General features: G+C 40.0%; 1 protein-coding gene across 3 annotated transcripts in view; it reads right to left on the minus strand.

The window, feature by feature from the left end:
* LDLRAD4 (low density lipoprotein receptor class A domain containing 4) overlaps positions 1-26678 on the minus strand; it is a 242350-nt gene that overhangs the window by 139614 nt on the left and 76058 nt on the right. For all 3 annotated transcript variants that reach the window (XM_063165658.1, XM_063165650.1, XM_063165643.1), the window contains exon 3: positions 8685-8825. In XM_063165658.1, the coding sequence (XP_063021728.1) occupies positions 8685-8825 (141 nt within the window). The remainder of the gene's footprint in view (positions 1-8684; positions 8826-26678) is intronic.

Below are 26678 nucleotides of genomic sequence, written 5' to 3' on the forward strand. Positions count from 1 at the left end.
CCACAACTGAATAGAGCCCCTTGTATCTCCCTCTGCTTTTGTGCAGGCACAAGAGTCTGCAGAGCTGAGCTGAGAACTGAATCAAGGACATGAACACCAGCCAAAGCAAAGTGCACATTTCTCAGAGCTCAGCAGAACCAGACCAGTCTCCAACCCAACCCCTGTGTGCCTGCACTAACATTTGCACATAGAAAGTGAGGGAGCAACCACAGGAGGCAACAGTGGCTTGTGCCACTTTCAAGCACTTGCAAAACTATGAAGAGCATAAAGATTTCTCAGGCTTTCCAGTCTGAGAAAAATAGCTACGCACTAATGACCAAAGCAACATGCTTTGGTTAAACACTACATGGTATGGAAAAACATAATTTCACTCACAACACAGACCATTTTAGAGATCACAGAAAAGCATGGATTTCTTTGAGCATGATGCTGGTAATTTACATAGAAATTTCAGTCAGAAATATTTCAGTGTGCATATATCCATACCAGAACTTAGACGTAAACTCCCAATTCACCTTAATCTCTAAAGCTGTTACTTTACAGCAGAAGTAGAAGATGAGCTTGCTTAGGAAAAGTTAAAGTGGGTAATTTCATCAGGGAGATGAAGAATTTCTGGAGATAATGGTCAGATACACACTGCAGAATGAAAAGCAATCAAACATCACAGTCTGCAACATTCTTAGAGAAGGAAGGTGATCTGGTCTAACTTAATGTCCCTTTCTTGTGAGGATTTTTTTAAACATTATTTTTTATTAAACCTTAACAAAACACTTTAAACTATAAGAAAATATAATTTATCTTCATTCTGCCTAAGCACCTGAACAGCATCTAATGCTGTACAGAAGAAATAGGTCCCAGTGGCTCCTCCAGGCTTGTAGTAGTCAAGTGCAAACAGCACAAATGCAGTGCTCCTCCTAAGGAGTATTTACCAGCAATAACCAACGTGACTTGAATGAATCATGGGGAAAACTGTGGCTGTAAAATTCACACAGCAAGATTTCAGAACTGCATCTAAAACTTACAGAGGTTTAGCTAAGCAAACGTAGCTGTCTAGTGCACAGTACAGTGTGACCCCTGCAAATGAAATGTAGCAGGGAAGGGCAGCAATGGACAACACTTACTAATGTGGACTGAAAATAAAAGTAACAAAAGTTGCTTAGTCACAACCTAAATGATTTCTGATGTTGTGTTCAAGCACCTACTAGGTGTATGTGAAATAATGTCTCAAAATAATTGTCTCTCAGTTTATTCTCTTTCCAGGGGAGCATCTTGCCTGTGGTATGAGACTGCACTGTGGCTTTCATACTTGAGTTTTACACCCGCATTGATGAGATGTTTATGCTACCATGCACTTCTGGTGGAGGACCAGTGTGTACAAAGAATGCCCTCAGAGTGTGTGAGAGGTCATTTCCCAGGCTCAAAAGGTCCAGGAGGAGCTCTGGTGACTTTAAGAGCCAAGTGTATCTGTAAGATACGAAGTCCCATTGTGCCTGGCAGTTCTGCTCTGAGATTTCTAACCTGAAGCTTAATCACTTTCTAAGAGACATAAAAATCAGTCTTTGAATGAAGATTTTATTACACAGTATACTTTGAGAGCTTACAATTTGCATTTGTAAGAAATCAGTAGCCAAAAAAGGGGACAGGAGAAATCACACCCAACATGATCATTCTGAGAAGTAACATTTAGTAATGGATGAAGTTTCCTAAAAGTTGACAGGAATTGATGGAAGGGTGAATGAAATGTGCATGAAGAGCAAACACAAACAAATTTAAAGAACATTTTTTTTCTACATCTTGATTAAATGTGATACAAATGACTTACATACTTTGAGAATGAACAAAATAGCATTTCAGAGCTACTAAGATTCCCACATTTTTATCTGCACAGTATTGTGAGTTTTTCTCTCTCTCTTTAACCATAAATATGTGATTAATGTTCAGCTGTAAACTTTGTGAAATGGAAATTCCTTACCAGGAGCCCAGTTTAGCCCTGTTGATAAGCAGATGCAAACAACTAATTTTGTACCAGCACATTTCATGGTTGTTATTGGCCACATATGTGTGTGTGTGTGTCTGGCTTGTCCAAGTCACTCACAGTGTCAGGCCTTAGGGGAAGAATAGGTAAACTCCAACATTAGTGACTTCCACTGCAGTTTTGCTACAGCATTCATGGGACCAGGATTCTATTTCATTTATTAAAAGCCAGGGAATACAGTATTTTTTTAAAAACAAAATTTTAAGAAAATTATATACAACAGTCACTTTAATGTTTTGCTCTTTTCCAAATTTTCAAGATCATATAATTGCTAACATTCCATAATGTGCTTTAAAAATATGCAAGGGGGAAAATATTTCAGAACAAAGCACAGAACCTGATTATAGCACTTCAAGAAACAAGACTGCACTATCGGCTGAAAACCAATTGGGTTTTCTAAATAAAAATATCGGTCTAGTATTTAATGACATACATACAGAACTGAAATCCAAAGTACTATTATTTATTCTGCAATCTGAATCCCAGAGAACATCCTGATTTTAAATAAGTTAGCATATGTCTCAAATTGAATTTTTGTTAAAACTCTGCTGGTCAAAAAATATTTTTTGCTCCATCTACATGAGAAATTTTCTTTATCATTAACTGTGCTTGGTGACAGAGAAGGGACAAGTAACAGCAAGAGAGATCACTAAACAGCACGAGATGTGCCCCAGGCTGTGGGTGTCACCTGCTTACCCACAGCCTCTCCTTTCCAAAGGCGGCCTCATGAAACCTCATCCCAACAGCCGGGGACACTGGGAGCCCCGGCTAGGGGAACAGATGAATCCTTCTGAGCAAGGGGCCAAATAAAGAAAACGTAAGCAAGGAAGTCGGCATTTTCCAGCGTATACTTTAGTCACTTTTGTGGCTAAAGCAGCTGATAAATACAGGTGACCGGCACTCTTTTACAGCGTGTTCTTTATGGCCAGATGCGGACTCCAATGCCCCTCCTCCCGAGATCCACACTCCCGGCTGGCCCAGCCCGCAGTCCCCCTGGGCAGACGCGGCTGAAATCAATCCCATCGTACCAACACGCCTCTCCTTTCCCCCCACAGCCCCCCACAGCCCCGTTTCGGCTGAGGCCGGCACTGAGCGGCCCCAGGCCGGCGGCAGGCCCAGCCCGGCTCGCTATCTGCGAGAGGGGAGCACGTCCTGCCTCTCCCCAGTCACTTAAGCCGGCGTCTCACTGCTTGTCCTTAGAGACCACAGCTCCACTCAGGCAGAGAGCGTCTAGACAGTATTCATGATCCATCTGTCTGGCACAGCCAGGCTGATGACAAACTCTATTAGAGCCGAAACAATTTTTTTTTTTTTCCTGCTCTTCCCTCCTCCCATCTCCCTTTTCCTCCGAGAAGCAGTAATCTGACACTGAAAATTACTATCATTGTTGCAATGCTCAAAATAGCAGTGCCAGACTTTCATTAACATCAACGCTAGACTGCTAAATATTTAAAGAAATGGATAAATTTCACCTGAAGTGGGACAGCCCGGCACACATGAAAGCAGAAGCACAATCAAAATGTAAATCTAAGCAGTTGTTTTTATCAGCGCAAATTCGGTGTCACAGTCAGAGGGGGATGCCAAAGGTCTCTTTAAACAAAATATTTTCCTTTGATTGAGCTTTTTGTTTTTAAAACAGAATCATTCTCCAACCCCCTGCAGATCCCTACAAAGCTCAGAGCTGACAGCAGTAGGTGGGGGTGGTGAAAGGGAGAGCTATATATTTGATTTGTTTGGGTTTTTTTACCTTGCAGAGGAAAATGAACTCCTACAGCAAACTCTTCTATGCCAAAACAGCCATGACACATCACCTCCATCAATGCTGACAACTTGAAATTTGATGTAGACATAATTTGCACATGACAAGAAGGATTTGTTCTCACTTATTTTATTCTTCTGCAAATTCTCAAGCATGTCAATATTTGTGTTTGATATACCCACAAACACATACAGATCACAGCAAAGACAACTACCTGCACTGTTTTCCACCAAACAATTAAAAACCCTAAAATCTCCACCACCACAACCCTTCTCAATAAGACATGACTTGGATACTGCAGTCTGCAGACAACAGACTACACTTCCCATTTCAAAATCTAATTTACTTTTAGCAGGACAAGGCAGGCTGATCATTTGTTGTGAAACAAAGGGAAATGCTCAAACAAATGAACTGCGTCCTTCTAGATGCAGGCACATTGTTTCAGTTCTTTGGAGTCCAAATTCTCCAGGTCACATGGAGTGGCAAGCTGCTGCCAAGGCCAAGTCTGCAACGTTTAAAATCCTACTCTTTGCCTCATTTTTCCTGTCATGGCTTTGTGCTGTTAAATACACCCTTGACCTCCAAGCAGTCTTAAAAGAACAGTCATCTCCATTATCTCAATCAATAAGCCTTTACAGCTGATGAAAACAAAAACAAGTAGCCCCACTGAAAGCTGCCATGGGTTCTGCACAAGGCGAGCTGCAGGGAGAGAGGCAGCAGCAGTGGGTGTCCTCACGGAGGAGGGGAAGTGTGCTTCAACATGCATCACCAAACCTGCACCCTGGTGTAAATCAAGCAAGCTGTTACCTTAACATGTTCAGCTTAAATGCCTTAGCATGTATTTTGATCAACTTGCTGGATTGCAGCTTGTGTCATCTAAAATCAGACTCTGACACACCTTGGATTTTCCCAGCTGTCCTCCAATTTCTCTGTGCTATACAGAGTGAATCGCCCACGCAGCAGCAAAAGGCTGCCCTACCTATAAGTCAGCAAAGGAAAATTAAGACAACCAAAGGGCTTCAGAGATGCACTTTTTGTTTTCCTTTGCACATGTGAGACACTGAGTTCAGCAGCAACATTTTTACAAGGGCATGTTGTGATAGGACAAGGGGGAATGGCCTGAAGGAGAATAGGTTTTAGATTAGGTAGCAGGAAGAAGTCCTGTACTGTGAGAGTAGTAAGACACTGGGAAAGGTTGCCCAGAGAAGCTGTGAGTGCTCCTGTCCTTAAGAGTCTTCAAGGCCAGGTTGGATGGGGTTTTAAAGCAACCTGTTCTAGCAGAAGGTGTCCCTTCCATGGCAAGAGGGCTGGAACTAGATGATCTTTAGGGTCCCTTCCAACCCCAATCATTCCGTGATTTAAAAGACTAAATTAACAGTTAGTACACTGGAGCCATATAAGAATGGCAAAGAGAGAGGAACACCAGATCTGGGAGATGCGAACTCCTCTAACAGTAAGATAGCATCTCCTATAATCATGAGATCCAGGGAACAGGCCACCCACAAAAATAAAATCTTTCTATGCCATTGCCCATGCAACTTCAGTAAACTGAACAAGAAGTTCCAACAAGACATTCTGGATTTGGCTGCTGGCAAGAACACAAATGAGAAATGTTTCAGCAGCTGGGAAATATGGGGTACCACTAACACGGCACATATTGCTTAAATAAACTAAAGCAAAACTTTCATATGAAAATTTCTTTATTTAGACATTGGCTATTTTTTCTATCACAGGAAAACAGAAGGTTTGAATACAGCATGACAAAGGGATTCTTTGAACAAACAGCAGAGGGGAAGGCATACTGCTTGTAGTGACAATATGCTGTAGGTAAAGACAAGGACAGTCCCAGGAAGAAATAGGATACCCTGCTTAGATGTTAACCAGCACAAACTAATAAGTGGCTCCTTTCAACAGTTTCTTTCCCATTTAAGAACTGCACACAAGCAAGAAGATGCAAGAACAGAGCTTATATGTAACACTAACTAGAAAGAAATACCTGGTGTAACATTCCTCAAGTGATGTTTTTTTGTTAATACTAATTTTTTTCTTATTGAGCTGTGTTACCGTCTTGTTACTAATGAGAGAGCAATGAATGTATGCACTTCTGTGTTGAAAGGCAGCCTGCTCAGCTGGGACATTTCAAGAGCATACACTGTTGTACTCTGGTAGGGATTCCCATTAAAATCATTGAGCAAAAGCATGCACACATTTCTTAATTCAACATGTCATCCCTCTAAGGCCTGGGGACCTCACTTCAGCAAGTATTCTAAAAACATTTTTTCAAAGCTGGAATAAACCAACACAACTGATGTGTCCATAATAATCTTGTTTCCTATTACCAACTGGCACTGATTTCTACCATGTAGTAGTCTGTTTAATAGCCAGAACATGATAAATATAATTTAAATAGAGTTTATGGTTGTATTATTTTTCTGTCTGGCTTTGATTTTCTTTTTCTCTTTGTTTCACCATTAGGATCCTGTTTCACTGGGATTTGTTTGTTTTTTTATATTTAAAACCAAAGTCCCTTTATTTAACAGCACTTTTCACACAGTCCCTATTGCAACAAAACAGTACAGACCCTGTCAATATCCCCAAATGCAACAAATAATGATCTGCTCTACCTGCCACCAGGTGAGCAAAAATTAAAACATTTCCAAATCCTCCTGGCAATGCATCCAGTATTTCTTCTACAAACTCCTCATTTCCAATGATGTTGCAAAACCAGCAAATAGGGTTCTTGAAAGACTTAATAATAAGACTTTATATAATTACCCCTCTTCCACTTGGACTCTACTCGGGAGATCTCAAGTAGTAAGCCTGTTGGACACCATATTTTAGAAGCAGTCATAGAAAATGAACAACTCTAACAGATTTAAGGAAACATAATTCATATGAATGAACTTGGGTGGGTTTGTTTGTTGGGGTGTTTTTTAACACCCATGGATGGGTGGCAACAGCCCTCACAGCTGTAAAAGGCTGACTGGAGGAGAAAGCTGACTGCCTTTCTCCAAGTCCACTTAAAAGTAAGAAAACTGCTGCCAACTTGCACGATTTTCCAGAGACAGGATCATGAAACACAGCAACTGCAATTCTCAGGAAAGCAGTAGGGAACCTTTTGCTGAAGGTTTTTCACAGACACGTTTTTTTTTGGTTTGGTCACCACAAACTTCATGTCACTGGAGGCTAGGGGGATGACTTGCCAGCTGACCAGGCAGGCCTGTCTTCATGATCTGCAGCAAGACCAGAGGGGATAGATGTGACTTAGGGGAAGAGCAGGAACTTTGTAGATCCTGGGTCAAGCAAATAACCATTTATAGAGTCCAAAGGGCTTTTGAGGAGAAGGTGCCAAGATGATACTTGATTACTGCAAGACTGTCACCAGCACAGAGGGATACTGCAAAACCACTGTTGCCCTCGTTGTCAGACCTCAGGATAAAGAAGGGTTTGGGAGTTTCACCTAAGAGGCTCCACCTAGGAACTCACAGAGTGCCATCATCACACTGCAGCTGTGCAGGGCCACCACCTGTGATGCCACAGCTGCTGCTCATCACCAAAGCCCTTCCCTCCACCTGCTATCACTGCGAGTTTTGTGGCCACCTTTTGGACAAACAGTTGTGGCGAGCTTGGTTTAAGAGAAGAGCTGTACAGTAACCCAGTCAAAAAAAAAAAAAAACTCCTCTATTTGAACTTTACAGATATACTTAAAAGTTTTGCATGAATAAATAATAAAATGTTAACTTTTTTACAACTCAAAAGTCAACCTTATGGGCAAACGTGACATTTTGACTTGGACGCATCCCCAAAGCCTATGTCTTGTCTGGGACTTGGGAAAGAGTTCCACTCAAAACCAAACAAAACAAAAATAAAATGAAATAGCGTAAAAGAATACATAGGTGATTATTATTTCAAAGCCACTGAAATCACTGCAGAGGTACCAAAGTAACAGAAAGAACAAGATTTAAATGATTTAGAGTAGAGCATTTAGGAACATGTTCACTTGGAGGTTAGAGGGTGCAGGAGGACAGACATCCAACACCTGACTCCATCTTCTGTCCTGCTTATAGCCCCATGCATTAATTACAAAAATTACAGACACATGCTGCTCATAATTGCTATTAGTAATAACAGCATAACAAAACAGATATTCCTAAGATATAATCACAATCAGAAGGGAAATAGAATACTGAGAGATGTCAGTATGGGCCGAACAAAACTGTCTGGAAAGCAGAAGTAACATGACATACTTCTATTGTACCGGAAAAATGTATCACCCATCCAGAAAGCTGAACTGTAGTTCAAAAATAAATAATTGCACAAGAAACAAAAGCAAAAGCAAAGTTTGATTTCAGTAGACATGACTGAGGACAAAGCACTAAGAAAGCAATTCCTGTGATAAACTCTGTGTGCAGTATTTATGCACTGAAGAACAGTAACTAAAGATATTTTAAATATATCAAAGGTCAGTAACCTACCAAATGATGCTGATCTCAGCACTAATAAAACTAACAGGAATTATGAACAGAAAATTATAATTTTCTTGATAGTCTTATTAGCATATAAAGACTTTTACACAGAGCACAGAATATTTTGTAGAATCTTGAAAACAAATATTTAATTATGCTTTCTCAGAGGCCACGTATGATCCACATGATTATAACCACAATGTCCATAGCACAAACTTCCTTGGAATAACTAAAAATTAACACATTTAGAGTCCTGGGGAAAGTGCATCACAAATCCCTGCTAGTTCTGAGAAAAAATATTATTTACTTTCTGTCTCATACTCCCTTGATATCATACTGCAGATCAAGATTCCAAAAAGACTGATTTCTGAGGTAGCCAGACATATTTGACATACATGGATGCACACAAGGAGCCAATACTCACAGCTGAAGATGCCTGGAGGTGGATGCTCTGTTACAAGCAGGCAGTTCTCTTCATCACTGTTATCCCCACAGTCATTCTGTTGGTTACAAATCAGTGAACCAAGATACAAGCATTTACCACTGGCGCAGGTGAATTTGCACTCTGAAAGGAAAAAAAAAAAAAAAAAAAAGGAACAAAAAAAAGAAAAAATTGTGAGAAAATTGATGCCCACCCTTCTTCAGTGCTAAAATGACAATCTTTTTCAAGTAGATGCTATAATGGTGGGTGGGTCTCTGGCAATTCAACACCAACACAAACAATTTTGCCCTCACAGTATTGCATGTATAAATATATATGTGACATATTTCTGACCACCAGAATCAAACCACTAGTAAACCAGATTTGCCACTTGGAAAAATGCACCTTTTTCAATAATAAGCAATAATTTTTGCAGCTCATGTTGAGTATAGTTCACTTTGGACAAAGACTGTGTTCTCATATATGTTTGTGTGGCACCTTGCATATCTGGGGCAAGACAACACTATTAATAAAAATAATAATTGTCCCACATTAAAAAAAAAAATCTTGCCATCAGCTGTAAGGCAACAGTATAGTTTGTAACCAGGAACAATCCTGTTCAGACACAGACAATTATTCCTTAACTACCTTCCCAAAGCCAATTTGCCAGTCTCCCACCTAATTACAGTCAAGCACTTGGTGTCTGCACATTAAAATCCCACATGCCAGTGCTCTTTATAAGTTAGTAAACTTCTAAAATGCCTATAAGATATCTGAACGCTAAATGCAGGCATGGTGTAGCTTTTACACTTTTCTTTTACAAAAAAAGGAGAACAGTTTCCCCTAAATATGATTCTGTCATGAGAAAAATTCCTATGAGACCAAGTATACTTTATAGCAAGTACTGGAGATGAAATTAGGAAATGTTCACAAAAATATACACACAATTATGAAAAGCTTTCTCACTAGGATTGCTCCAAAGTAAAATACTTGTACAGAACAGAGAACACACTGTATCAAGACAAACTAAAATTTAATGATTACACTACTAGTATGTTGACAAATTCTGGTGATTGCCATTCACAAGCAGAGGCAAAGCAGACAGAATTAGAAACTCTCACAGGCAGTTTATTAAAGGAATGCCAGTCCCAGAACCTTGGGCTTCCCTAACACTGCAGTATGGGTTGGCTGATTCTGCTTCAGAGAGATGATTCCTGGTCCTTCCCAGCAAAGAGGCAGAATTTGTTCATCTTCAACAGCATTAGCAAAAGACTTTGCTTTAATCTTAACTTAGTCTGAACTGAGACAGCAGGACCTCCAATTCTAAAAGGTCCCTACATCAGTTACCGAGGTGTGACACTTACTCACACGTCTGTTACATAACACAAGCACCGCAATAGCAAAGGAGAGGAAAAAGAAACTGAGAAAGGGAGCGAATTCATTCTCATTTTTCATTTGCTTTACAGATAAAAGCAATTTGCAGACTTCACTCTGAACACTTTTCAAGAGTATTAATGATATTTTGGTATACATAACAGCAAGAGCCTGCTGCAATAAAAAACTGTATGCATAAATATGTGTAACATATAAAAAGTTACTTAGGAATATAAATAGAAGGTATGAAAAGCAAGGAAAACAAGCCTTTCCTGCAGGGGAAAAAAACAGATCTATTTTGCTTGGTGGAGGAGTACTTATAAAATAAGTATTTGCCTAAGTGAGGTCCTCAAATTTAAGCTTTTTTTCAGTCCAACCCTGCAGTCCCTAACCTATTAATAAAATACTGTACAAACAAATTATTTTCCTCTGTATGTATGTTACTATGTTCTTCTCTGCAACAACAAAGAACTGAAGAGGCATTGAAGGGCATAGATTCCTTCTGAGTATAGACTATAAAAAAATCATAGCCAAATGAAGTAAGCCTTTGAAACCCATGGAACTGAAAAGGTCATTAACAATTACTTCTGGAAAGGAGACTTAAAAAGCCAGGCTCAATATTAGCAACCTGATAATTACAATGCTTTAGGACTCATTTCTGAAGAAACTGGAACAAGAAATGAACAAAGCTATCTTGGAAGGTTAGAAGAGTCATCTTGAAAGGATTCAAACTTCCCAGGTATATTAAAGGAAGAATACAGGGTAAAGTTGGAGTGGTAAAGAACATAATGCTTCTATTAGAAAGAATCAATCACCATATTGCAGTTAGAATATGTGGCATGCTACTTTGGCTAGCTTTTACTGCTTTCCTGTGCCTTTGTGTTGAGTCCTAATGCAATGCTTTCCATGCTTCCCCCATGGCTGATGTAAAATGCTCAAGCAAGATGTCAAGTCAAAAGCAGTTAAAGCCAAGAGCTCACGGTGTCTGTTTGCCATCAGATTATACAGTTTTCACACAAAAGACTAGACGAAGCATTACATTTTTCATAGCTACATTAAAGTCTTAAAGGTTCTGGGGTTTAACTAACATTATCATAAGAGGACTAACCAGAAGTAAGGATTTGTGATTTAAGGTGAAGCGGGGGGGTTGTCATAGATAACAGACCACACTGAAATTTAGAATCAAAAAGCAGACTAAATCAACTTTTCCTGTAGAATATTAAGGCTACTTCCTCATTCCCTCACACATGTGAAAATAGCCATTGTGAAGGTGCATTTTGAAAAAAAGTGTCATGAGGCCTCTTGTCCCCTTTTTGTTGTGCCCACATTGACTGGAACATTGCTCACAATACCACAGGAATTCTGTGTTGATTTGAAAATGGGGCATGTTGTCAAAAATCACATTGCCTTCTGTCTCCTACCTAACCTATTTGCCAAGGAAGCAGTCATCCTCTACTGGCCCTGGCTGGGATGGAGGTAACCTTCTTCACAGCAGACCCCTGTGGTGGCTATTTGGATTTGTGATCCAAATAATCAGTGTTGGACAGTGTTGTAGGACAGTGCTGATGTCACAACGATGTTTTGGTTAGTGCTGAGCAGTGCCTGCATATCCATGGGGCTTCCGCTTTTTCTCACTCACACATCTGCAAAAGTAACACCTAAATCTAACAAAATACAATATCTAATGGAGGACAGAAATTTGCAAAACTTAGTCTGCATAATCACATTCTGTTGAAGTCTGAAAGAAATATTCAAAGAAAAAATGTATTGCAGGAATAAGATAAATTAATTAAAGAGATTATCCAATGAGAATACAGATATTTCTGACCATAGAATATACTTAGCATCTGGTATTTGCAACTTGTGAACAAAATTTCAGTACTTTAAATTAGTTTGCTTAGTGGATGCATTTAAGCAGTGCTTTTACTAAAACAAGAGAACAACCCTTCCTTGTAAAGCAAAATGGATCAAAGTGAGGTTGAGGGAAGTAGTAGAAAGCAAATATTAGAGTATTTTCAAACTGAAATAAACTTGCAGAGGTCTGTACCCAAACACAAGGAGTGACCTCAAAATGCTCCGACCAGGGAATCCAGACCAGTCCAGACTAAACCACTGTGCCTAATGACACACCAGAGAGACCTTTTCAGTACAAAGTCTTGTACTTGGCCTGTCTAGACAAGACAGGGGGGAAAGATCCTGTTCTGACAACGTGCCAGCATGATCCTTCTTTCATGAATAATGTTTCAAAGCTAGACAGTTTCCCTTTTCATTTTCAAGTGGCAATTAGTGAAACATCAGTCGGTTGGTCAGCAAGGCTCTGACTACAGCTAAACCTGAAGCAAGACGACAGCTACTGGAGGTTGAAAAATATCAATCCTTCTTATAATTATGTCTTACTATGTTCATACTTATGTCTGGAGCATACTTTAAAAAAAACTATATGATACAGTGGTTCTTCAATATAAAATTTTAATAAACATACTTCCAGGTAGAACTTGACTATCTTGAAAAAAAAAGGAATTTTAAGGATACTATTATGAACATTTCCTATTTTTAGAAACTGAATGCAAGTAGTATAATTATATTGCACACATGTTCAAGGTATATGTTTGAATGCATAAAACTCTCTACAATTACCAATATACTGCATTTCAAATAGTTTCAAATAATTAATTGAAGGTTATGTTTCTGTTGCTACAGCAAAAGATGGATTTGCCTCATGACACAAAAAAACTACCCTGATCTGATTTTTTACTGTGAAATGCAAGATCTGATTTATTGGGTAGGCTTATTTTATACTTTCTGTGCCTAGCCAACAAGATAATTTTATCCTTGCATTCAACTTAATTCTTTTAGACTTCATTTACACTTGACTTCATCCATATGAACAGCATTCCCATTGTTTTGTCATCCCACTTACCGTAGGGCACTTTTAATTATAGCTAAGTGCTGTTTGTTTTTCTAATGTAAGCCCAACCACAGGCCAAGGAAAAAAAAGCAACAAAGAAGTGTCATATTGAAAAAATATGGTGGTTTAGGCCACTGTTATGATGCATGTCACAGCTGCTTATTTAACGGGTCTGAGATGATTATCTGACCCAGGGGCAGAATTCTCTTCCATCCATTCGAATAAAAACCAAAGAACTCTGTATGCAGCCAGTGACTCCAAACTGTTGTGACCAAACCGTAGTAACGCGCTTCAGAGGCACAAAGTGAAATCCCAAGTGATGGCTGGGACTCCACCGGGGCAGAAAGGCACTCTCCCAAAATCCAGCAGACTGGCAGCTGCTCGGGCAGCTCAGCCAGCAGAGGGTGATCAAATGCCCTACTGAAGTCATGGAAATGGAGGGTAAGGATCTCTTTGCCTCCAGGTGGGTGGATCTAGATCTCCAGAATAAAGGCCTAACTTCTAATTTCTTATATAAAGACACCATTTTAAGTACATCATCATACTTCCTCATACTCCTGCTTATACTGCAGCATGTAAGAGCCTGAAAGAAAATGTGTTTAAAGGGCACCATCACCTATTATAAGGCTAATAAGAGGCAGAAGCAGTAAAATGGGGAGGGTGGGAGGAACCACACTTCACTGGAGATTAAAGAAATATAAACCACAAATACCAGAGTCAGTACAATAAAACCCTGTTCAGCCTCTCATAAACATCTGTCTGTGTATTATTTTTAATATTGTAGATTGTAGCTTTATAATGGGAAGTAAATCATAAATAGGAGACATGCACACAAGGAGCATGTTTATTTGGGAAAAAGCTTGGTTAATAAGGAAGATGGCAGCCTGCCATGCGATCTAATAAACCTCCACTGGTGCAGGGAAGGGAGGGATAAATAGGTCTGTACAAAACAAAAAAGCACTTCAGAAAAAGAATGCCAAGCAGAACACCAACAGGAATGAAAGAGGATCAGCTTTATGCAGGGTAAGAGCAGAGCTGTAAGGCACAGCCAGAGGCCCGTCCTCAGCGCCCACGGCCTCACGCAGGACAAGGAGCGAGGCTGCTCCCAGAGCCACACAACACGGGGACAGGGACCTCCTCTGCCCAGGGGAGATTACAGCCTTAAAACCAGGCTGATTGAAAGAAGATTGTTGTTGGTTCACAACCAGTCTCATTTACTCTTACAGTCCCCCATGCTCGCTTGCTTATCCAGCAATTATCTTTTCATCTACTTCTTAAGGCAAAGCCTGGAGCTATGCCCTTTAACGAGTTACTATTTATGTCAGCAGCTAAAGGAAGCAAGCACAATATTCTTGAACACAGGTAGCGAAATCCACTGCTCAGTTCACCAGTTCAGGGCATTAGGACTTTTCACAAAGCTCACCTTAATTAATAGCCTGAATAAAATTACCCCAGACATCATGGGGGTAAACAAAAGAGCTCCTTTATTTTGAGATTGGTCAAGGAGGCTAGTTTTGCCTGTGATCTTTCTTCACAGCATATACCTGTCTCTGGTGTGAAAATAAAGAGAAAAATTTCTCCCCAGGGGCCATGGGGGCGTTAAGAGAAGAATTTTTATCAACACTGGAAACTAAATTCAGGAGAGTCACTGTCACTGAGCCACCATTCTGTCCACACAGCAATTCTCCACAGCTTCACCTTGGGGACCAGCAGCAGCCCTGAGCATGTCCCCTCAGGAATGAGACAACAGTTCCCATCACAGCACTCATCACTAATGGACAAAACCTCTCCAAGGTGATCTCAAAGACTGCCAAGCTCACACAAATTGCCAGTTCTGCCAACATACAGAAAAGCCAATAAAGGAAAGGATCTTCTATTGCCACCGTCATAAATTATTTGTTCTATTCATCACTTACCTGCCCATAAAACAGCAAGGCAGTATAAATAGGGAGTTCCATTTTCTGCTCTTCCATCCACTTGCGTTTCCTGGACTGGCAGTGCTCTGCCTGCTTATGCCCACAGAGAACTGAAATGCCAGGACTTCTCAACAGAAGTCGAGAACTGTGTCTCCTTCTCCTCATTCATGTGAAGATCCTTTACATCCTAAAGCCCACTGACACTCTCTCCAGCCACAAGGCTTCTGCAGAAACCTCCTTCCAGCAGCATGTGCCTGGCACTCCCTGGCACAGGGACTGGGGCCAGTGCCAACAGCTCCAGCAAGTGACAGTCTGGCCACTGCCCCAGGGCTCCACCTGGGTCAGAGCCCCCAGACAGAAGGACATGGCACCACCACAGACACTCATTCCACCTGACAGGAAGAAATGACCTGTGAGGACGGATGGGTTTCCAGAAATCATGGGAGGGCCTTGTGTCTGCCCTGACAGACCCCACAGGAGCTGCCTGCACTCCTCTACATGCACCAGCAAAGTTTTCCAAGTCAAGTATGGGGAAGGGGGGAAGGAGCATTGGTGACTCAACTAATGACACTCTCATTTTCAGTTGAGAAATTACATGAGGAGACTGTTAAAGATACATTAAGCATGTACCTTATAATTTTTGTCAAGCAAAATGTCATTATCATGGGCAAGTGCAGGTAAGAAGGGTATATGCAAATGAGATTTTCTTAACATCTCATCCTCCTTAATCATAATTCAAAGAATTCTTGAATTATGGTAAATATTTTAAAATTATCTTAGTTGGTGTTCATCTTAAGAAATCTTTAATAATCACAAGCAGTGCCACTTACTAGGTTTGTAGAGTACCGCATATGTAGAGGAATATAAAATAAAAAAATCACATTACTGAAGCAGTTTGTTGCTTATCCTTTGGCATATTGTTTGCTTGACAAACAGCTCAAGACAAGACCATTTTATCAGGCAACTTCATAAAACTTTGAATCCACAGAAATACAGACTAAATCATATCCCTTCACAGATGCCTTGTGGAGCTTTCACTAAAACCAGGCCCAGATGAAGACACACAACAGTTACTGCAATACCCAAGGATTATCTGGGGTTGGATAATATGGTTTGATTGATGGGGAAAAGAGTTCTCCTTATGTATTTTGTTATTTAATTAGGTCACATTAAGCCTGTGACCCCTGTAGGGCAGGAGCTGTTTTACGTCAGCTCTTCTAGGAGGTACTGAAGTACAGAACAAATACCATTCTCATCTGAAGTGCTGTAATGCTACTGAATCCAGGAAGGGTCTGAGAGCAGACCTGAGAACTGGACTTTTCATAAAAGCAATGCATAATGCAGGCAAGAGTATACTGTGTTAGAGGTAGCTGCTCAGATATCAACCTAATACTGATGACAGTACCTTTTTTTTCATGTCTTCCTAAGCGCAATGTGCAGAAAATCTAAGAGAAATTAATGTATTTACTCTGTGTCAAGATGCAGGACAGTTACGGAGTTTCCACTGTAATAGGAGTTCAGATTTCCATGGACAACAGCATTCTTCTTTCATTTCTCAGTGGTATTTGAATTGTGCAATGCACACTAATGTGAGTAATGAGAAGTCTGTTATCACCTGGATCATATTCTCTGATCCACACCTGCGAAGATTTGCGTGTTCCTGCAGTAAATACCTTGTCACTGTTAGATTTTGTACTTTAAAAGCAATTTTAACTAAAGTCCAATTATCTAAGAAGTGTCTAACTCAGTTCAATGTGCCTTAGGGTTCACATAAAAATATAAACAAAATAATACCTAGATTACAGGGAAATTGATAGCTCTCAGTGTTTTGCACCATACAGCATGGACCAAGTTTTTTACAAACTAGTACTGTCTTGTATCAATTCTTACTAAACCCTTCCCTCTTTATTCATCTCTATCTAAAAATGAGTCATACATTCTATTCATCTTAGTATTTTTCCCAGAAGTCCACAGTTTTTTTGGCTAAGCCTTTTAAAGAAAATAAACAAAATAAGTCCTTTCTACCTGTCTTTAATTCTTCCTTTTTACCAGTTGCCATGAACACTTCCACTCAGGTATGTACTGTAGTGCAGACTTCCAAGTATATGCATTTCCATACAGTGGAGCTGGTATTCCTTTGCTTTGCCTAATATTTTCCACAATAAATACCTTGGAGAATCCCTCTCATTTTCACTGCATGCAGCAGGTCTGTGACGCTGAGCTGGAAGAATGCCCCTAGCCTACAGAAGTGCCTTTTCTATGCCCCAAGAAATTATCTTCTGCTTTTATGGAAATAAAAACTGTTTAAAAAAAAACCCAAGAAAACCCCCCAAACAAACAAAAAAACACCAAAAACAAAACAAAAAATCGTTTATCTTCTTATTGTCTGCATCAGGGGAGTCTCTGGCAGCACTCCCCAATAACTCAAAGGCGCAGACACTGTGAGGCTCCAGCAGTACCACTGGCAGAGCAACAGCCCGAGCCATACTGGGACAGCAGGGGAAGAGGCAGATGTGGGGAAGGGGAAGGGAGGTGTGAGCTCTGCTCCCCCTCACTTTCACACAAGATTTCCACTTCACTTCCAGGCACAGCCAAGTTCAGCCATTAGTACGACCACCAGGTGCACCTCTTCCTTCCCCAAGTGCTCCCAACATCAAGTGCACGAGACAGACAGACACAAAGAAGAAATGCGAACAGAGATCCAGTATTTTATGCTTTGAGAATGCCTCATTTAGCAACCTGTTCAGCATAGTTTTAAAAAGATTATTTCAAACTACAATGATGAGATTTTGTTTAAGCATCAGCAACATATTTGACCACCTAGCAGGTATTTAATCAAGATTATTTAACTATTTCCATGGCCAAAGTGCTTACAAAGCACACCGTGCAGAAAACTCTGATACAGGCATTGCATAGAAATCTCTACCACTTAGATCTTTCTGGTTTTGCAACAGTATCATTTAAAAATGGCCAGTGTGTTTAGGACAGTTCATTTCAGGCTGTTAACATGAACAGACTATTAACATGATGCTGGATGGTGTTGCACCATGCATTGTCTTGGGTACCTTCATAGCAGAGACAAGCACAGCACATTACTTCCCTTCCCTAATCTGCACTCAACTTTGCAGATACACTGAGTGTTTAAGTCAAAAAGTACCTAATAAGTAGACCCAAGCCTAATACAATCCAAAACTTGAATATAAACAGAGGCTCTAGTTCACAAGCTCAGGCCATGACTACACTGCATGTGATAACCAACAAGAACAAAAATAAAAACAAGCTGGAGAACCTTGTCCCCATAATTGAGTGTTTTTTTGCTGGCACTGTTTCCCAGTGACAGCTGGGGGGATGTTGGAATATGAATCCCAATATTAGCAGGTAGATTGTGCCTGGGCCAGTCTGACCCTCGCTGCTGGGCCAAAGGCAGCAACTGTGGTGTATCACCCCAGAGACACCTTTAGCTTGCTGGTGGTTGCAGCTGGGCACTAAACAAGTCCAGGCTTGTAAGGGACCCTGTTACCTCAGGAGGGAAGGCTTCAGGCGATGGTGAGGAGGAAGGAGACGGATTCTGCCGGAGGGTTATATCCAGAGCTTTATTCCATGGTCACAGAGGTCTGAATGTCAGGTAACAGCTCCAACAGAATCACGAGCACATGGTCTGATTGACCTTTTAAGCTCCGGGGGAGGGGCAGGGAAGGGACAGGTGAGCCACCAACCAGGTGGGAGGGGCAGGGTCTCAGGGGAGGATGACACCCAGACAGGCCAATGACCTCTGGGCATAGGGGCATCCTTTGAACTTGACCAACCACACGATGGCCTTCCTGGAATGTTAAGCCTGATTGACAGGACTCACTCAGCAAGGGGGCGAGGGGGAAGGGAGAGAGGTATTGGCACACCTGGGGAAGGGACCCGAAGTTTAAAACAGGACATTACAACACACTGCAACAGGGGGACATGGCACAGCCTTTCTCCAACATCAGCTGCAGTTCACATCCATCTGCAGCCACTCCTCTGGAAAGAGACAGAGAAACTAAGGAGGTTTCTGACAGGTCTGCTTGAGTCAGGGGGACCACCTGACCCAAGCTGAGTGTTGGCATGGTGAGAAGGAAAAGACTAGAGTGGGGCATGGGGCACCCAGGGAGGATTGATGGTGCCTGGGTGTCCACGTGTCACAGTAAGGGCTTGTCTTCACATCTACACAACTGGCTTCGGTGGAGCCACACAGCCTGGAGTCTTCTTGACAGAGCTGGCTTTGAGAAGTTAACCATGCTTGTCCCTTCCTAAACACAGTTTTGCAAAAGAAGCTCAGTCTAGTGCCCACCTGGTATGCACTGAACCAACACACCTGAGAAGTGCCCACCTGCCAGGCACACATCCAGCTGTGACCTGGGCTTGGAGTACCACTGATGGTTCAGTCTGGCTTTTCTGACAAAATGTGCTTTGCATCTGAGATCCAAGTAGGACTTGATCTACAAACCACACTCCAAAACTCTGACACATTACCTCACGCCTCCGACTGCTCTGGACATGATTTCTGTCTGTGGTTTATCTTAATACGCTGGACTGGAAACTACTGTGCTTGACATGCAGATCAGTCCTGCCAGCCTTGAGACAGCAACGTCTGTCAGAGAGGCAGGGTAGGCAGCCAATAGCAGTAATCATTTCAGACATCTAATTTAAACCTGCCACTGTAGATCTGTCAGAGGCCCCACAGAATTTTTTGGGTGGGGACAAGAGAGGGGCCCAGGATAACTCTCCGGTTACAGCGCAAGCTATCAGTGTATCGATGACAAGTTAAAGCACGTTAAAAATTGTACAAATGATGTGCTGAACACAGAGAACCTCCCAGCCACGAAGGAGAATAAACAGCCAGAGCACTGGAAACTCAAGAGCAACTCATTGTGTTTTAACTCTAGGCAAGGCAGTTTGTAATATTGTACCAGATCATTATTATAATCTGTTCAAAGATGGTGATAATTTTCTGTGTTTTTATAAGTCAAGATAATTGAACTGAGGTCAGTTTCACAGCACTGTTCCCTCCTCAGAATACTTCAAATAGGAAGCTCATAGTAAAGCAAAAATCCAGTTAATACCACACTGCTCATTTTCTAGCAACAACAAAGGAACAAAGTATTTGTTAGAGCTTCCTAATAACCCTCTAATTTAGGGTCCTTATGTTTAAGAAACTACTGAGACACTAAGAAACACCATCTAAATAGATTCATTTTCCTTGGCACTAGGAGGTATTTCTTTAAAACATAACATGTCATACTACTGAATGTTACACTAACATACAAAAATACTTCTCCAGAGAAGAGCCCAGTCTAAAATCCAGGATGTAGACCAAGAATATTTTATAATCTCCAGGCACTCTTTCAGATACATGGATATAAAAAGAAGGATCTTCAAGAAAGAAAAAAGAAGTCCAACAGTCACCAGTACTAGGCAAAAAGAATCTAGCACACAAATCTTTGGAAATCAAGTTCAAAGGTGAGTGAAATTCTACAGCAGTGTAATATAAGGGTCCCTGTAGGGATTTTTTCCTAGTCTAGTTCTCAGATACTGAAAGGTAACAAAGGCTACAATTAAATGAACACTGTGAACACATTAGCACATTCTGTTTGTGCATCTAATCTGTTGTTTTTAAGGTCTGAGCTGAGAGGTGGCATCCAGCGAGCAAATATCATCTGCTCTACACAATATTAAACAAAAAACATTCACCTAAAGTACTTCAGCAAAAGCTTAAACAAACCCTTTGTATTTCGTGTGCCAGTGGATTAGGAACTACCTAGAAAAGTCGCAGTTAACAACAGTGGGGAAATGATAGTGACATATGTCTTTTTATACTTCATGAAGTAACTGTCTTTGAGTTGACTGTAAAATATTTAAATGTGCCCTACTGCCTAAAAGACAGAAGCAGTGATGGCAGGACAACACACCCTGATAAAAGGTCATTTAAAAGGGTAGGAAGTCCCCTTCATAATCAATTAGTGTTATAAAATATGTAAGAAAAGTTTCCTTAAATGACCTATGCATTAGGGGATTTTGTGAAGTTCACCTATTTTAAATAGCAGACAAACACTTTAATACTTATTGGTATATGGCAAGCAGTCATCAAAGCCTTCAAAATGAGATTAACTATTTAAAAAAGATGAGCATGTTTGTAACAGATATGCAAATAAAAGAGTAATAACTTACAGTCTTCAGAGCATATTGCTGTTGTTAAACTCATAGCTGACATGGTAGAACGTTTGAGAGAAGAATACGGTTTAGGTTTAAACATGCTTTCTAGAGTTCCAAATATGACCTCACACACCCAGTGTTATTTTTGTCAAAGCTTAAAAAACCGAATAAAAAAATCTTATTCTGCAAGGACATACTGAGCAAATCATTAATAAAAGAAAAATTACATTATCTTGTGAGTAAAACACTAACATTCACATGATGTCACACAGCAGAGTATCTGATTACTCTTCTTGAACGGCAAAATTTTGGCAGAGCTGCTGTTAGCTAAGATGGACTTCGTTTGCTTTGAGGAACACTGCTCCTCAATGTTATTCCTCAGGTTGCAATCTTTGATTTCCATGGCATTTTTTTGGGGAATACAGATGTAGAGTCCTGCTCTTTGAGAACCTTAATTAACTAAATTAGGGCAAACATCCTAAATGTCAGGTATTTGAGAGACATAAATGAATAGCTGAAGAAAAGAATTCAGTCTATTTCAGATTTCCAAATAGAACATTAGGATCCTTCAGAGAATCACCAGATTACAGCTTTTTAGAAGCATAGTCCCATTAGACAAAAAAATGGGTAAAAATTAATTCTATTTGATGACATCACTGATGGAAGGAATTCACATATTAAGCATCAAAGAAATAGGCAGTGGGTACGGAAGGCTAGGCATCTTTCTAATAGTGTGCTGATGTTTGGTAGCTCTGTCCCATTTTGACATTTTGGGGGTTAATCCCATGTATTTTAATGAGAACTCGCTTCACTGAATTCCACCCCTAAACGTGTATTTTAAATAACTTGCTCGCTATTTTCTTTGACACTAAAGGTGACCTATATATGTTAAGAGATACTGTGAATATATAGAGAGAGATATAGGAATGTGGAAAAGGAAGACTAAAAAAAGAGAGAGGAATGTTGCCCCTTCTTATTTTTTTTAGAACATTAAGTATTTCATTCTCTCATATTACAAGTACCTAGAGATGAGAGAGGACTACTCCTTAAATCACTTTAAAACTCTCTAGATAGTATCTTCAACTTTAATGGGGCTTCACATATTTATTTCACTTAAAGCTTATTTTTATCACATGCCTAGCAATCAGCAGCCTACATCTTGTCTTTTGCATAAAGATTTCTCCAAGTGTCTTCTAAATATTTTTTCTCTCTCAAGCCATGTATCAACAGTAAAACAAGGAAAGAATAACCTGATTTTTAAACTAATCTCATCAGTGTTCTTTTCTTATAAAATAATTTCCTTTTTCACAACATATAGGCAAGTATCTTGCAAAGAAATAAAATCAAAGAACAAAAAAATCCAATCTTTCCATACGCTTTCCTTACAAAGTTCACCTTTCATGTACCATTATATAAAGAGACCTGTGCTTTCACATGAATATATCTAACAGCAAACACAAAGCATAGGCATTGTAGGCCAAGGTTTGAAGCAAAATCTGGCCTAAGATGTACTGACCTGGGGATTCCTTTACAAAGTACTCAGCCTGTGAATTATTTCATATTTCTTAAATGCAAGGACAACACAGAGCTCAAAATCTCATTGCAAAACCACCTTAAAAATGCATTGGCTTGCTTTGTATGGAAATTTCCATGAGTCAATAGGCAACACATTTTTTATTTTAAACACAGTATCAACTGATTTTGAATCCATGTATCAACATATTATATAACCTAGATGTGATTAGGCAACACAGGTTGCAAAAGCACATTCCAAAAACACATGGAATTGTAGCCAGACTGTGCTACAATTTCCCAGCTTCCGTTTTAATACTTGATGTCTGCATACAAAACCAGCAGGCCAAACAAGAAGACTGGCCTGAATTATTTTCATTTGATATTCAGGAGAAAAGAGATTTGCTGGCTGCTGCACAAGGGAGCTGCCTGCAGTACTGCACTATTACATTTGCAAAGCATGCAAGACTCAAGTCCTGTAAAGAACATGGAGCAGCAGGAAGGGAATGCATAACTCTGTGTACCAAAAGATCCAGGGGGAAAACTATTATGCTGTCTTAAGTAATAGTTCCAGAAATTTTCCTTTCAGTAAGGTCACAGAAGGTTTTGTAAGATCTTGAAACAAAAACGTCACGATTCTTTTCTTAGCTGCAGTTTTCTCACAGTCTGTATGACACTGGGCAAGCTGCTTGGATCTTCCCAGCATACCTAGAGCTGTAATAATAGTAATAACAACAACAACAATAATAATAATGATGATGATGATGCCACTACTGATGGTGTGAAATTATGTAGACATGTAAAGCTCATGATGACAGTAAGAAGGAAAGTATTGAGGCAAACTGAGCAACATTACCGTGTGTCTCAGTGTAAAGGAGACTCTCTATTGATTAATAATTTTAATAATTTTCTAATTCTATTCGATTTTTTTAAATCTCATCAACTATTAAAAATGTATTTTATCTGCAGATTTTCTCAATGGAAACTGTTTCAGATGGGCCACCTTCCCAGCTATGAGATACAATGCTCTTAACTCACTCCCATTTAACCCAAAAATTTATCTCTAAAGACAAAGTAAACCAAAACGATTTTATGTCCCGTCCTGCATGACAAGCCACTTTTTTGTTGTTCAGACATGGTTTCAAGCATCTCTTTTCAGCCAGCTATACAGAACAATTAAATCAATACATAACTACCACTGCTGCCGTGGTCAGTGGAGCTTTACCCTGTTTATCTTTCATTTCCTGAGGTAGATGCAACACCTGAAGAAGAAACCCTGAGCAATGTACTCTTAGAAGACTAATCCATATTCTTTCTTCCCAGGATCTAATCTCTGTTCTCAGTGAAGGCAACAATAAAGCAGAACTTCACTAAAAGACTACAAAGATCAGGATTTTAATGAGGAAGAATTATTAGAAATTTCTTGCACCAATATACAATGATATCTTTGTCCCTGATGACATTTCCCCTAAATATTTCAAATTGAAGCAGTCAAAAATATGAAAATGCTTTATCTCTGTATGAAGGACACGAACTAGCAGGGTATATGAGGCATCCTAAGGATGGAAAGCTGCCATGAGCTCTGTCTAAAATACTGTGCATCACAGTCTGTGTCAATTGTCCATGACCCTGTCACCTCTCCACCCTGGAGGCCATGAAATTGGGCATGTCTGAGACAGCCATCATTCCATGATAGATCTGGGACAGTTCAGAACATAAAAAATTATTGCAATGTTAAATTACTAGTTTATTAGAAAGATGTGAAGGTTTGAAAGAACTGCTCAGATTTCTGCTGAACCTGAAAAGGGTTTTGAAGAGGAAGAAAAAGAAAAGCACAGTTAGTGGACAACTGAATCCAGCTATGGATTGCCTTTGTTTTATTCCTTGCCTTGGTTTATTATTCCACTCCCCAGTATCTTAGGGAAGGATAATTTTAAGAAGAACTACAGATGAACAGAGACCAGTAATTCTTATCTTAACTGCTACTAAAACATGAACAGCCATTTTATTTTATTGCCAGTTCAGCCATTAGTACCAATGGGTCAGGGGCTCAAGTTCACTTCCCTTTGACACTGTGTCTCCAGTCACAAACTCAGTCATGATAAAACTTCTCATCTTTTTCTCTCAAGAGCCCAATTTCAACTGGACAGCTATAGTATCTTAACAGGAATTTCAACAGGATATAGGACTACACCTCAAAACAGGGACCATGCTTTTCTGTGACTGCATGCAGCCCTACACCCTACTGCTACCCCCAGCTCCAGTGAACAAGAAGTGCCCAACGCTGATGGAAAGGAGTCTCCTCTACAGCAGCAGTCGCAGTTGTGCAGATGTACTTGGAGCACATGACAGATCCAGGTGCTTCTCCCAGTTCTCCTATTCCAGAAAAATGAACAGGATAATTAAGCATGTTGGGATTTACTGAGCTGGCAGATTTAGTGCTGAAGGAGAACACCTTGTGCAGTAAGCAAAGTCCTGATGCATGCTACATTACCTGCAGGGCAAAAGGAGACAGCCTTATTGTCTGTCAGCTTCCCCCCATCTTGCATCCAGTGATTTCCCTACTTTCTCCTGCCATGCAGAAAATACCCTTATAATACATAAGTTTTCAGTTCTTATCTAATATTGATAAGGCCATAGTTTTGCTGGCAATGCCAATTACCTTCTGAAAGTGAGCTTCATGTATGTGTTTTTCTTTCCTTCTTACCACAGACAGCCAACAGACACTGGTCCTTCAGAACTAAAACTAATTCAATCTTTAAAATATTCACAACTAGTTTTTTAAGGAATCACATGCACACACAAATCAGTGCCAAATATAATGAAAAGGCGAAAATCAGAAGATTTTGTGAGCTGTGGAATTGCTGTAGCTGTTTTTCTGCCATGACAGAAATAATGCACATTACACACAAATGTCATAGTGGAACTGCCTCCACTGCATTCAGAGAGAAAATCAAACATTTTAAAAATTGATGAAAATATATCATTGATATTAGCATATTATTTGACAATGTCATCAATTATTAGATGTAAAATTACACAGAAAGGTAAAAAGTTTCTTAGAAGTCTTCAGTCTATCTGCACTTAGGACCTTAGATGTAGCTTCCTTATAATTGATATTTCTAGATTTTTTTAGATATCTTTTTCCTTCCTCATGAAATGTAAAATCTACCATATGCTTGCTGTAAAACTCTAGTTTCAGAAAATTTTGTAAGGTTTCAGGCTACTGCTTCAATAATAAAAGTAAAAAGTTACTAGAGAAACAAAAAAATATATTTTAGCATTAAAGATTCCTCTCTTAGAAGGAAATTTTATGGGGCAGTTGTGAGAAAATTTTAAATGCCAAATGTGCTTAAGTAGTTGCAAAAAGCCACCACCAACAAAACCATCTTACATGATGGCTCATGCAAGGTCTCCGTGTACTCTTAAAAAAAAAAAAATTAAGTTGAAGAGTAACACAAGATGTCAAAGCCCAGAATCTAGGATTTCAAGATCTACAACCCATTTCTGCTCCTCCTGGTGCTAAGTTTTCATACCTTTACACACATTTGAATCACAAATACTTGCATACCTTGCTGCTGCACAAAGGAAATTTTAGATGGCATAAGCAGAGCCCCTTTAGACAGTCTGATGGCAGAAAGCTTCTAACTAAAGCTTACAAATCCTGATTTTGTAGGAAGGCTCCTTACACATGATCATCTCTCCTAGAAGACAAGAAACAGTGGTCTTAAAAAAAGATTAAAATTTTGCTCTTCCTCAAAATGTGTTGTAACTCAACACACACATCCAGCAGTCCATGCCCTGCTAGAAGGGATCTTTCAATCACTCCTCAGCATAGCTCATGCACAGAAACTGCTACAGACAGCTTGGTCAGCTCTTGGCAAGACCACTGAAGCCAGCAGAAACCAATCTCTTGGGCTATAAGCTGGAACAAGAGGGTGGTGGTGACTTCCAGCAGAGCCCTCTTTTTGACAGCTGCTTCCTTTCCATGAAGAAGAGGGAAAAACACACAGAGTCAGGCTCCCAAGCTACCAGCTGAACCACAACCCCTGAGAGGAGATGGTGAGTCTTATCCAAAGGCTCTCCTCCTTTGCAACAATCACC

The sequence above is a fragment of the Melospiza melodia genome, chromosome 1, assembly GCF_035770615.1.
Source record: "Melospiza melodia melodia isolate bMelMel2 chromosome 1, bMelMel2.pri, whole genome shotgun sequence".
NCBI lineage: Eukaryota > Metazoa > Chordata > Aves > Passeriformes > Passerellidae > Melospiza > Melospiza melodia.